Below are 13,664 nucleotides of genomic sequence, written 5' to 3'. Positions count from 1 at the left end.
CGTCTTTCACTTTAACAAAGAGTTTTATTTTTAGCCTTTTTTGTCATTTTCATCCCCTCTGTTCAAGTTGAAGGTTAGCACGTAGAGCCAAGTTTTTGTGTTGCTCTCCATTTCCGTTTTCTTGAACTCACATGGTTGGCACTCTCTCATATCAGGTTTTTTGATCTTCATGATAAGTTTTGATTTTTATTCTTTTCTTTTAATCCCTCTCCCATACCCATTCTTTCCTCTTGTTTCTTTACCTGATTATTATCTGTTAAATTCTTCGCTCCTCCTCATGATCACGACTCAGAATTATTGCTCAATATTTCTTAATCAATGCATCATCGCTTTTAATCTAATTCAACCAATAATTGCACTTCCAAAATTTTTCAATCACTCCTGCTGTCTTGCATTATGCTCATAGTTTCCCACAACCCTTAACTTTGAATTTGTTTCACAATGTCTGATAAATGAATTTCTGTGACTTGCATGATAGTTTAATTAGCTCAGTATGGAGTATAAGGAATTTTTTTTTTTTCTTCTCAAGCAAGGCAAATATATATTTTAATGCCAGTATTGAGCTGCCTCTTTTCAGAAAAATAAATATTTTGACGGTTGTATTTTAGATACTAATTATTACGAAAGAAATAGATGAACTAATCTTGTTTGTCTCCGCTACTTTTTCTGGTTCTTGATTGGAATTGAACACTTGACCATCTCTAGATCTTCTTCAATATTTTTTAATCTACCAGAAAACTGTATTGGTAGTTCTAGTGAACCACAATGTCTTATGCTATAAACTATGCCTTTGACAAAACCAAAAAATTGATCTCACATGGCTTGTCCTCATACAGAAAAATGGAAGAAAAGCCAAATGGTCCTCAGCCTGGACCAACTGAAGCTCAAAAGGACATGGTGTGGAGTGGTGACTCTGATTTGTTGGAAGAGTGGAACTTTGTTGTCCACACAAATAAGCTCAATGCTACGGAGGAAACAGCCAGCGACGGAGAAAGTGTGGAAATTCTCTCCAGAGAAAAAATAGGAGACCCAGCTGTAGAAGCAGAGGAGCATCGGATTACTGACGAATCGAATGATGGTGATCAGATTGATAGTGACAATGAGTCGAATGCTGATGATGAAGAAGGTGACGAAAATCTCCGTGATGAGGATGAGGAATGTAATAATGCCAATGCTGATGATGACCAAACAGGAGGTTAGTATGACTATTCTTCACAAAGGGTCTGTCGCCGTTCAACAGGTAGATTTTTTGTGAGAAATAGCTTTTTTTTCTCTTAAAATTAATCTGTTTCCTGCTGAACCTCAAGAGGGATCAAAGAAACCTAATCACTTCTTTCTCCCACTTTTTTCATTTTTTGGTTAGATGCACTGAAGATCGCTTTTATTCGATGAATCAAAAGATACGTGTTCTGTGAATTTACAGGGTTGCTACTGTCAGAGTGTTCTAAGAAGTCAGGGAAAACCTGATTTCAGAAAAAATGACAAGCAGGTCAGGGAAAAATTGCCAAGTCACCTTTATTTGCCTTCTAGAATGGGTTTGCGGATTTGAACAGCGAATTTCATCTGAAAACTCTTGCTAATTATGTCTTTAACCAACTGGCATAACATCAATGCCATGAAAATCTACCAAAATCTAAGTATCAGAGAAAACTGGAGATGTAAGGGAAATCCATTTTCTAAATTCTGCAGCAACCCTGTATTTAGTAGAGGTGCACTAAAGAAAAAATTCACAAACCAAAAATTATCAAGAATTTCTTAATAATGAAAGATTCAAAACACAAATCATCATACAATTTGAGTAAAAATGCAAGATGCTTGTTTAGTTTTTACAAATCTCACGGAAAAAATTATCATGAGAAAAAAAAATGTTAGGAGAAAGTCAGTAAATATTGGTATCTGATTGTATAAAAAAAACAGTCACCCTGGTCACTCCTTTTTACCATCTAATTTGACCTAGAATGAGGCCGGCAGTCAAGTAAACGCCAGTTCCCTACATCGAATAGTCTTCTTTCTCTCTCTTTTCAATCCTGATTTGCTTTTTTCTTTTCAGAGTCATCCACTCAAATTGTTCCTACCGGTATTTTCCCAGAAGAAAACCTGATTCCCACCCATCCCATGGAAACTGCTCTTGACACTGTCTCAGCCAGATCTGAGTGGGAACTGGAAAGAAGAATCATTCTCGTTTCTGGACTAGTTATTTTCATTGGATGGCTCCTTTTATTCTTTCCTGGTAAGCACCTGTCGTTCTCATGTGGAAGTCATTTTCACCTCTCGCATTGAAGCAAACAGGCTTTCTCCGCCTGTCGAAAGTGTGCATGCTTGTACGAGTTGGAAAAGTCCAATTTTCATGTTTCAAGTGTACACCAATTAGATTGAAAATCAAAAACTCTCGAAATGTTTAAAGACGGCACTTACTTCAAAGGCTACTTACTTGCCTTTTTTCACATCTACTGGAAGAAAATTAAGGATAATTGGTCACAGGGATTTCTGTGCAGGAGTCAATATTGCTTGACTTGGAATAAGTTAGATTCAGCTGCTCCATGTCCTTTTTATGAAAAAAAGAAATGTGATTCATATCAGTATATGACCATTCATGATAGCTTCCTAGTCAAATTCTCCTTTTAATCTCAGTATTTCAAGATCGAATATTGAGCAACTCAAATTGAGAAGGAACTCAAGAACTTGTGGTTACACAAGAATTTTGAAGGCGAACGATTTCATTCTCAGGCAGGATAAATATTTATTAATTTCTTTTGTGAGTTATTTTCTTAACCTGCTTGCTAACCCTTTTTTTTTTTTTTTTTTTTTTTTTTGCGTGTTGTTTTCAGTTCGATCCCAAGAGAACATTGACAAAATTAAGCTTGAAAATGATTTGAAATGGCAAGCAATGAATGAAAAATACTCCAGTCTTAGTAAGTGGTTTTCCCCCCTCTAGCAATTAGCCTCTATTCTGTTATGATTAAAGAACATTCTTTGGTGTTTCTAATTCTTTGAATGTTCCTTCTATTAGAAGAAAACATGAGAATTGAGTTATTTCTGTCGAAATGAATAAGAGACCTTTTTTTCATAACTTCATCCAAAACTTTTCCCAATGATGCAGGTGCTTTCTGTATTAGGTATGCAGTTTGTTTCTCCTTAAGAACTTGATGGATCTTTAAAAAGCAATCAGCTTTTCTTTGTCAGAGACTAATTTTTTCAAAGTATCTCAACTTTCAATCAAGTATCTACTTAAGAAGTCAGAAAATGTTACATGAAGCCACCTCTCACAATATTCATGAAACATAAAATGTAGAATTTGCACTTTATCAAAAACATTTGAAAAGGAGATACTGAATCAGTTGCCTAGACAAGTCAGACTCTCAAGAGATTACGTAACGCTCTAGGGGAAAGTAGGTCGAGGAGAGCTATAAACTATTTTGTTTTTATGAACAGGATAGGGACCTACATCTCAAAAGCATTACAAGGGGAGAGGGGGTCAAAAATGCTGAAAAAGTGCGTCACGAAATTCATGAACGCTCCTCAACACTGCAGTCTGAGGTATAAATTGTTTTGCTGGAGACCACATAAAGAATAAGTCTGACTAAATGTTCTCCTCCTCTTCAGAATCTTCTACTCTGAATGAAGGAGAGAGTATGTGTGATCAATCAAACCTACCTGTGTTATTTTTTTTTTTTTTTTTAAAAAATAAAAACTTGGTTGATTATTATGGTGCATTATTCTAGGGCTTCCGTTTACTCATCTTTTCTTTTATCTGTTTTCAGTGCAAGAACTAGCCATTTACAAAATGAAGTCTCAGTTGATAGACTCATCTTTGAATGATTTGAAGACTCGTAAGTTTCAAAAATTCTCAATCAGCTTTGCTTTTATTTTGGAAACAGCTTCATCAGCTTTGGTATTATGGGTTCTGTTGCTCTTGGTGCATCCTATCTTACGACCGTATTATATGTGTGCTGAATTTAGATCGACTTCATTTGTTACCATCTTTATCGTAATTCTAAATTACATTTCTCATCATTTATCTGTCCTTTCTCAAAATTGTTTTTCCTTCTCATGACAGGAAAATTTTTTCAGTCATATTTAAAGGCTCTTAATTTCACCCCAGTTTTACATTAATACATCCATCTGGTTATCTAATTTCTCTTGTACTTGTATCCTGTGTCTACGCTAAGATTCTAGTGTATTCTTCTGTAGTGATTAATGCTTTCTTTGCATTAGTATAATACAAACCTTCCTTAGTCACTCTTAACTCTACTTAAAACAGTAAAACACAATTTTTCTCTATCAAACTGGCTTTTAAAAATTTCAACATTTTGGTAAAATGTTGAATTGTTGCACCTAAGTATTTCCCTACTACATTTACGAATTTAATTGGAAGCAGCCTCACTGCATTTCATGTTACCTAATTTTTTCTAAAGTTTTATTTTTTTAACACAGAACTGAACTACTTAATGGCTTGTAACATCTTGTTTTACTCTAGATCATGACCTAAAGAATGCAGATGCAAAATCTCAAAGTTCAATGTTGCCCAATTTTCTGTGTAAAAAATAAAACATCAGAGGAAATTAGGCAACCGCGGATTTAGTGAGGCTCATTCTAATAAAATCCATCCATATGGACAGCAGAACCAACATATTTATAACGTATTATATAACCCACGGTTTTTTTTCCCAACAAAAAGCCTGACAACTGGATATATTCTCAAATTGCCAATTTTCCCTCTACTTTTTTGAAACTTTGTTCAAAACTGTGAATTTTTGATACAAGACACCTCTTAGTGAACAGAAAAAAGTATCCAAAAGTATTTACAAGTTTTTATGACAATATGATCTATCATTTTGAGTCCTTCTTAAAAGTTTCATTGCTGTATATTGTTGTAATGAGGCTTATTCTACTAAAATAAGGCCTTGTGTCTTTAAAATTTTGATCTTTTCAAGGCCATTTCTGTTGGAACTATAATCACTTTCTTGGGTTTACCTCTTACAAGAATGACACAATTGATCAGTAGAAAAGCATACTTTGGAACATAATATTATATATTTCCATCTTAAAATGTACATAACAGTTGTTATGTGAAACGAACATTATTCAAACAAACTCTTGAGAAATGTACCACCTGGCAAGGTGTGAATTTTAGCATCATGCTATATGAAACACGATTTGTGCAAAAAAATTATTTTAAGTAGCTCCTAAGCAAGATATTAACGTTTTTTGATGCAACAATTAAAACTTACTGCTCATACAAAAACTGTAACCTACTTGAGTTGAATTGCTCAGTAAATGTTACTATGTATAACAATGTCTGCTGTAAGATATTGTAGCAACTTTAATCTCTGGGTTTCCGCTCAGCTGTTGCACGTTGTTGTCCCTTTGAACAATACTGCTAGATTAAGAAGACTATCAAAACTGTTGTTTTGCACCATTCAATTCTCGTATTTGGTTTTTCTCATAAGTGGGGAACCCAAACTCATAACTCGTGTTAAATAAAAATGGTAATATCTTAATCAGATGTTAATGCCAATAATTTTTATCAAGCGAATAGTTTTTTATGTGGATCTTTCAGGAGGAAACATATATCAGACTATTCAAATTGGTACCTTGCCGAGTAATCCATTGTATGATTGATCTACTAACAAATAGTATTGATGGCCCCCTGACCCATCTTGAAAATTTTTGTGTTTTGAACCCATAACTTAGAGGAATTCACTGCCTGCCAGCTGTTCCTCTTTTTAAGCTGTGCTTTTAGAGTCTCGCCGTGAGTTAAATCAAAGATTCTTTAGACAGATATGATTTGATTATCAGTCAAAATCAATGTACTTTAAGACTGTGTTATGAAACGGCTATGCTACAAAATTTGCTTTGTGGTCTTTCCTTTATTTTCAGTTCAAAAAGGTGGGAAAGCTGCTAGCTGTCAATTTGATGATGAAAAATGGCAACAGATGCATGAAAAATACCTGAAACTAGGTAAGCCTTTTTATTTACACCTACCATGTTTTATTAAAAATTATGAAGCAAGTGGAGAAAATTAAGGGCCAAGCAAATTTTATTTTATCAATTATAAAGATGGACTCAAGTCAGCCAGAATTAGTCTAACTACATTTCACACTGCCTAATTTTCTCTCATTTCTTATTTTCCTAACAGAGAACTAACTATCTAACCCCTCTAAATTTTACACTTTGCCCAATTTTCTCTCATATCTTATTTTTTTAACGGAGAACTAAACTATCTAAACCCTTTAAATTTTCTTCGAATCTACTCCACGGAGACAGGAGTCAACAGGTTTGGAAAACTGGGAATCGTCTGGAAATTTCTGTAGGTCATGAACATCACTGAAAAGACAGGGACATTTTTTAAAAAGACTGGAAATTCATAAAATCTTGATTGAGAAAATTACTCAACAGATGGTATATGTTTGCCTTATCATTCTAGTTGAAAGCAGATTTTATTGTATTCTGCAAGGCTTAAGTTTCTAAGACTTGGCCTAACCGTCGTGTTTTCCCTCTTGAGAATCTGCTAGGCAGGTTTAGAACCCCTCCTGCCTTATACAGCCCAAGCAGTATTTGAAAGGCCACTAATCTCGGTTTTCCTGTGGTGTGTCACCAAAATTTTCTTTGTTAAAATCGATAGAGAGTTCAGATTTTTTTTACTTAAACCAGGCACTGTAACTTTGTCAATTTTTGACAAAGTGATCTGATTTTGGTCTCAATTGATCATTTTTGAGTTGAAACTATCAATGTTGTATCAGTTAAATAATTTTAAGTGTTCACGAGGATTCATGCTCAATTATCTCCAGAAATTTCCAGTGATCTGCTTTTCAGCAGGTTCTGTTGATCACCCTACTGTAATTTGCTAGAAACTTTGACAGTATGGAATTCTAGGTTTTTAGGTTGACTTTTAATAACACATGTAATGATTTTTTAATCTGTTTTCAGAGAAAGATTTGACCCTATTCAAAGAAAAGTCTGACCCCCTGGATGATGTGAAAAACAGCGTCAGAAATCGTGAGTATCTTTTAGCAATTCTTTCAGCGTACTATCCGTCAATTTTTATGTTTCGTGATAACTGCTTGTGCTCATTCTTCCTCATGAGTTTATCTTTTAAGGATCAAATTTTGTAACTTTCTCATCTGAAAATTTGAAAAGTCATTATATGCGGGGATACAAAAGTTCTAGATTACAAGACCAAAAAGTTGAAATCAGCCAAATGTTATAATAGGAAGGCCTTAATAACGGACCAAAAAATTATGAAAAAGAACAAGCTTTGAGATTACTTATTTTATGCACCATTGAGGGGAAAATTGCATGTTTTTTTTACAAAATTATATTGAAAATAGCGTATTTTTTTGGGGGGAAAAGGCAAAATTGTACCTAAAAAGCTAATAAAAAATGGATCACGTTTTTAAAGCAAAAATAAAAAATGACACAAATTTAAGGTTGGATTGTGGCAAGTGCAAGGTGCACATGGCCTTGGGTCTATATTGAAATGTTTTCCCTTTTTTTTACTCATTACTTTTCAAAAAGTGAGGCAAATTGAAAATTTGCTGTGAGGCAGAAACTGCCAGATCGCAGCAAGCGTTTGGCTTTCCGGATTTTTCTGCACTCATGCCAGTAGTGACCCTGTATCATCAAGTCCTCATTTTTGCAAGGCTGCAAATCTGAATGAAATCAGTGTTGTTTTCAACCAATTGCCAAAATATAATATGAGTAAAGAAAAATTATATTCTCTTTGTTTCTGAATTTAATAGGTATGAAGCATCCCGATTCAAGCTTTTCGCCTACTAGTAGGAACAAAAAATCAGATTGCGGCTCCGACAAGTCAAGTTACTGTATCAAAGATGGAGAAGATGTTCCGCAGCACTCCGAAATACTGAGACTCATCAAACAGCTTGACTCCAGACCAGAGCTTGAAAAGTCCTCTCATGAAGTAGGTGAAGAACCAGAGTTCTTTGATCTCAGGGGGAAATTTTTTAACATTAAACGTGCTTTTGAAATCTCAGATTCAAAATCTTTTGAAGAAGATTTTGAAAAATTGTATGAAGTTTTATCTGTTGACAAAGATGATTTCATCGGCATAGATCTGAATTTAATTACTAGATACAATGAAGAGCTTTACGAAAGTTTCCTGGCATTGATGGATGTAAGTGAAAAATTTACAAAGTATCTGAAGAACACGGACCCTAGATTCGCTAATGACTTTGATGACCTGGCTCGTATCTCGTACGAGTATATTTTAAGTAATTTGCAAAAGTCCAACTATAACATTGCAAAATTGGTAAATAATTATGATCATTTTGCCAAAGCTGTCTCCATTGATATTAGTTATTCCTCCAGGAGGTTCGGTCAGAAACGACTGAAAAAAGAAAGGGAGTGGAAGTCAAAGAATGGAGGGTCTAAAGAAAGTTTTGACGATAACTACAAGAGAAAGTCTAAAGATAAAGAAGAATCATTCCATATAAATCCTGAGTTCTTAACTAAATTGTCCAACGAAGTATTAGAAAACTTTCATCGAGTCTCTATATTGAATGAAAAAATTAGGGAGCTTTTGGAAAAAATCCCGCAGTCTGTTAAAGATGCCGATAACTATGTCCAAATTGTCAGTGACCGCATTCGGATTAATTTAAATGATGCGGATATTGTTTTGTCACGCTTCATAAGTTCATTTGACAGCCTGTTGAAGAAGGGTAAAACTGACGATTCTGTCAAAAACAACTACAGGAAAGACTACAAGGAAAAAGAAGATTTTAAAGTTCATAAGAAAAGAAGCTCGCAGGAATCTTTCCATAATGAGCAAGAAAACTTGAAAGTTTACAAGAAAAAAAGTTCTCCAGAAGCCTCTTATAACCATCCTAAGTATGAAAATAGGTTTAATCAAAGGAGAGACAGTCATCAACATGAAGGGAATGAGGGAAGCAGTGAAAGTAGTGAAGATCAAGAAGAGAAACTGAGAGAAAGCTATGAGCAAAATGATGGTAATGTTTTCAAGTTCATTAAGTCAAAAATAAATAACTATCAAAAATTTTTTACCGATAAGGCGGCTAATTTTAACAAAAAACTGAAAAACCACACAATGCGGGTGAAAGAAAAGTTCCAGAAAAAGTTCAAATCTGTTTTGGACTTTGAAAAGGCAAAGAAGTTAAACGAAAAGATAATGAGCCATGGGTCAAAAATAAAAAACAAGCTGACACAGAAATTCGATTCTTTGTGGGATTCTGTCTCAAAAAAATTGAAGAACGCAACTAACATGGCCGTCGCATCAAGTGAGTGGTTGTTCGACTTTGGAGACGACCGAGATAAGCAAGACTCAGCAGAGAGTAAAGAGGAGGCAAATGTTGATCTGAATAATAACAACTGGATGTTCAAGAGAGCAGAGTTCCGCAATTCCAAGCGGGAGGACACAGCATATTGGTATTTCAGGCGAGGCAACGCTCGCAGACGTAATGTCGAGAAATACAAGGAGCTATGATGACTGAGGGTTGATGCACAGTAAAGCTAAAGATTAGATCAGTCTCAAAACTGTATTTCTTTCTTCCTGAAGACCAGCAATGTTCAACTCTCTTTATGTTCTGATCCTTTCCTCTATCTTCAAAACTGAAATTTCTTTAGTGCTCCGCAGTTTTAGTCTCCGTCAACTTAACATTGCCACAAGTACAGAAGCCGTGAAAGCATGGTGTCTTGAGCCCCAAATTATCAAAATTCCTCTAAGTATAAAAACATTTATGGGAAAATCAGGGAACCAGTTTTAAGAAGGGAGATGTTTTTTTCTCTCCACTCCTAATCGATTTTGCTTCTCAAAGCAATCCACATCTAATCAGCACTATGAAATTAGCCAGAAGGTGTCAAAAGTAACATTTCAGCTTTGAAATCCAAAAAAATTTAAGAAATTCTCCATGAGGATCCAAGATAAAGTGGAAAGAAACTTTGGATTTTCATTGGGAAATCTGCCGCCGAAAATCACTGATCAAATAAAAATAAAAAAATCTAAGAATATCAGACACCATGCTTGAAGGGTAGTATAGCTGTAGAAGTTCAATACTTATCATTTGCACTTTCTCAGAGGTTGTTTTCAACCGATAAAATCGTCAGTACCCCTCTGAAACGAGGAAGCCTAAGCATATCCAAGGGTCCCAAATTCAAGTGGGTCACAAGAATACAAAGTGATGAGGTCGGAGGTACTAACCTCCTAATCGAAAGTGACTGAATCCCTCCCAATCCTCGTTCTTTACTGTCCCTTCGGGCAAGTTGCTCAAAAATTGAAGAGAATCGATTATACCCTCATCTAACCCTCTTGAATTAGCAGTACCTTTGAATGATGCAAAAAAGTTTAGTTTACCTGATACGATAATTGATTAGTGAAAGCTTTTAATGAATCTCAAAATCTTACAAGAAACAAAAAGTATTTTATTGTAGAAACTCGCTGTAAGGACCATTGCACGTCTATCGAGCTCAATTGTCCATCTTGCAACCTTGTCCTTCTTGGTTTGCAGAAATAAATCTACTGTCTCAATATGTAGCCTCGCAAATCTTGTAAGTTCATATTGTTAATTCTTAGGCCCTTATTCCTCATACCTTTAGTGTGGTTGCCTCGTTAATTATTGCAAGCCTGAGGCTTGAAATAAGGCTTACTCTCTTTATTTTCTCCTTTGAATGTATTCTATTTCGTAAGTAGTGTCTAAGTTTGGACAGACTTTTGCTGTCCAAAATCTTTCGTTTTTTTAGAAATTTAAGTGAACAGTGAAAACATTACGAAGCCTTTCATAATTGTTTAAGGCCCTATGAAATTTTTGCAGAAAATCATGTAAATGAAACTTCATGATATTGCAAAATCAAGGATTGAAGATTCTTGGAAAAGTCAATCGTTCGGAACGTAAATCCCCTGCAAAATTACCGGTTATTCCTCCAAGTATTAGTATTGCATGTTGTGAAAGTTTGCATGTTAATGGTGATACTGTAGGAACGCATACCTCTGTTTGTGACATTGCAGACATCCTGTCTTACCTACTTCATTTTAAAATGGAAAAATACTCTATGTTATTTCTTGCAATATTTCCTCTCTAAAAAGAGCATACAACAGAAATTTCAAATAACAGCGTTGGTTCGTCCTTTTTTAGTAAAATAAAGTGGAAGTGGAGATTTTTTAAACAACTCAAATAAGTTGCAAGTCCCTATGGTTTCATCATCAATTTGCACCACTTTTGTTCATGCAAGTTAGTGTTTTTTTCATGAAAATTTTCGAGGGAAGATCGTCATTCTATCTATACACGATCGCAAATCAAAGAATTTCAGGCAAGCAAACATGATACACGTAGGATACTTAATTTTAATTTTTTTGTCAAACTCTTCAAAGAACTTAGAAAGGATGTGAATTCATTGCCTCTTTAGTAACTTCATTGTCTCATTTTCTGCCCCTGTTTTACTCAATCTTTAAAATTAATTGACGTTTATCTGTGATATATCCCCCTGCAGATTCTGGCTGCAAGATGATTTTGTCTATGCACCACCAGATCAACTCTTGGTCATTTTGACAAATTCTGAACCAACACAATCTAACCATCGCAAATGAAAGATGAAAAATTAAAGTAACAAAATGCCTGTGCAATCATCAATCTGTTAGAGACCCATGTCAGGGCCGTTTCATTATTCTTTTTTATTTTTTCTCTCTCTTGCCTCCGCTCTATCTCTCCTACAAATATTTTCGGTCACCACTCGCCACATATTTTTATCAATCTTGAATATATAACCGTTTTAATTGGCAGTGGTAGCTTCTGCGATCCCTCTTATTTTATTCTCTCCAAAATGTGTAAGATACAAAGGTGAAAATGGTGCCACAAAAGCTTCCGTCCATAAAAACCAATTTGCAGTCACAATTCATCTGTTCTCATGTCTTTGCAAGGAGTCTATAATGGGGTGAGGTTGGTTGCTGTGAGTTTTCGCTTTCAGGTGCTCCGTAATGTTTGTTCTTAATACTTTGAGGTTTTTTTCTTTGATTTCTATTTGTAGTATTCCTTAAATATTTGAATTTTTTTTTTTTTTTTTCGTACGGAAATCCGGTCAAGCTTTTTCTTATTTTTTTAAGCCTCCTCCCCCTTTTTCAGATTTATAGGAAACAAAAAATTAAATTTAAATTCTTTTCTTTTTCGTGAAGAACAGATCATCCTATCTTCACAATTTCGTTTAATTTCTCAAGGGGAAACTCCCGGTATTAAATTTTTCCCCCATCAAGCAAGTACATCGGATGAAACTCTAATTATTTATTTGTTTCATCATCGCATATTCTCACTCTTTTTTCATATTCCCTCGTCTGCTTTATTGCTGTAATTTTATTCTTGAAGACGCTCTTTTTGTAAGAGTTTAGGACATAGTGTATTCTGTAAATACTGGCGATTAGCACGGTGAGATTTATGGTAAAAATTAGCTGTATTGAAATGTATGTCTCTGTAATTTCAATTTCCTATTGTTTATTGTTCAATGTCTATTGTTGTAATGAATTTAAGTCTTGGGAAATTGGACAAAAAATCGGGCAAGAATGGTTGAATGATTTTTTTGTGGACCCTCTAATCGAAGGCAAAAAAAACTTCATCGTATCATTCTCTGATATGTACCAAAATCGTCATGAATTAGGTAAATCAATTCAACTTTTAAGCTATCCATTTTTCTCTCCATACCTTAATTTTTACCGTAGAATTTCTGCTAAAAACGAAAATTCACTAAAGACAATGTCATAAAATACGTCTTTTCAAGAGCAAGATCAAGTATTATTTTTTTTTACACCAGCCTCCAAAATTCCTCAAATTTTTGCAAGATAATTAATAAAACTTGAAATATCCCATTGTTAAGAAACGCTTTAAAAGTCACAATATTGTACCTATCTCCATTCATTTTATTTTTTTCTTCTTTTTTTATAGTGTAATTCTATAGATCTAAAATCTATATTTAATGTCTCCTGTTCATGATCAGAAAGAATTTAATCGTGTGTGAATTTTATCGTTTTATCTATTTTCTAACTGTGTTAATATACTGACCCTATGTTTGCACGGTCTTTGCAAACTAATCATCTGGATCACTCAAGATCCTTAACTTGAGTGGTTTAAGCGGTTAATTGAGCTTCTTTAATATATAGATCATGAAAGTACTCTTAAATCAGGTTTTCAGCATGTTTCTTAAATTCCTGAGCCTTAAGGCAAACTATTTCTTTTATTTTTGACACCTCTTCTTGAAGAGACATTGATACTAAAGAGAGAAACGTGTATCTTTAAATAATAGAAAGTCCTTTTAACACAACAGCTTTCAACTGACGGCTGAAAACCTTCGGGTTCCATTTTTGTGTCCAATGATTAGTTTGGAAGTTCATTTAGTGCTGCATAAATGGTCAAATGTTTTATTTTTGTGATAAGCTCTAGTTACCCTACTAGATTTATTTTTTTAAAATTTAGTAACTTTCGAGAGCTTTCATCAACTCTCTAATAGTTCCACATATTTTTTCCTATTTTTAACGATTATGTTGTACCTATTTTTAGTGTAATTTAAGTTCATAATTTTATTTTCAAGTCTTTCCTGAGTATTTCTACTGATATTAATCAATCAAACTTTCCCCCTACTTTGATGTCGATATTCTTTTAAGTATTTACAGTTATATCTTTCTTAAAATAAAATGTATTGTCAACCTCCAA

General features: G+C 34.4%; 1 protein-coding gene across 3 annotated transcripts in view; it reads left to right on the top strand.

The window, feature by feature from the left end:
• LOC109033115 (uncharacterized) overlaps nucleotides 1-13,664 on the top strand; it is a 13,877-nt gene extending 213 nt beyond the window's left edge. The window contains exons 1-8 of one of the 3 annotated variants that reach the window (XM_019045558.2): nucleotides 25-155; nucleotides 837-1,195; nucleotides 2,051-2,230; nucleotides 2,829-2,912; nucleotides 3,762-3,830; nucleotides 5,881-5,961; nucleotides 6,931-6,999; nucleotides 7,743-13,664. In XM_019045558.2, the coding sequence (XP_018901103.1) occupies nucleotides 841-1,195; nucleotides 2,051-2,230; nucleotides 2,829-2,912; nucleotides 3,762-3,830; nucleotides 5,881-5,961; nucleotides 6,931-6,999; nucleotides 7,743-9,460 (2,556 nt within the window). In that variant the 5' untranslated portion in view covers nucleotides 25-155; nucleotides 837-840 and the 3' untranslated portion in view covers nucleotides 9,461-13,664. Of the gene's footprint in view, nucleotides 1-24; nucleotides 156-358; nucleotides 1,196-2,050; nucleotides 2,231-2,828; nucleotides 2,913-3,761; nucleotides 3,831-5,880; nucleotides 5,962-6,930; nucleotides 7,000-7,742 lie in introns of those variants that run through there. The other 2 variants (XM_072306141.1, XM_072306140.1) reach the window with 2 other exon arrangements.

Source organism: Bemisia tabaci, chromosome 1 (genome assembly GCF_918797505.1).
Source record: "Bemisia tabaci chromosome 1, PGI_BMITA_v3".
Lineage (NCBI taxonomy): Eukaryota > Metazoa > Arthropoda > Insecta > Hemiptera > Aleyrodidae > Bemisia > Bemisia tabaci.
The sequence above is the reverse complement of the archived record's forward strand: the minus strand, read 5'-3'. Positions and strand labels throughout refer to the sequence as shown.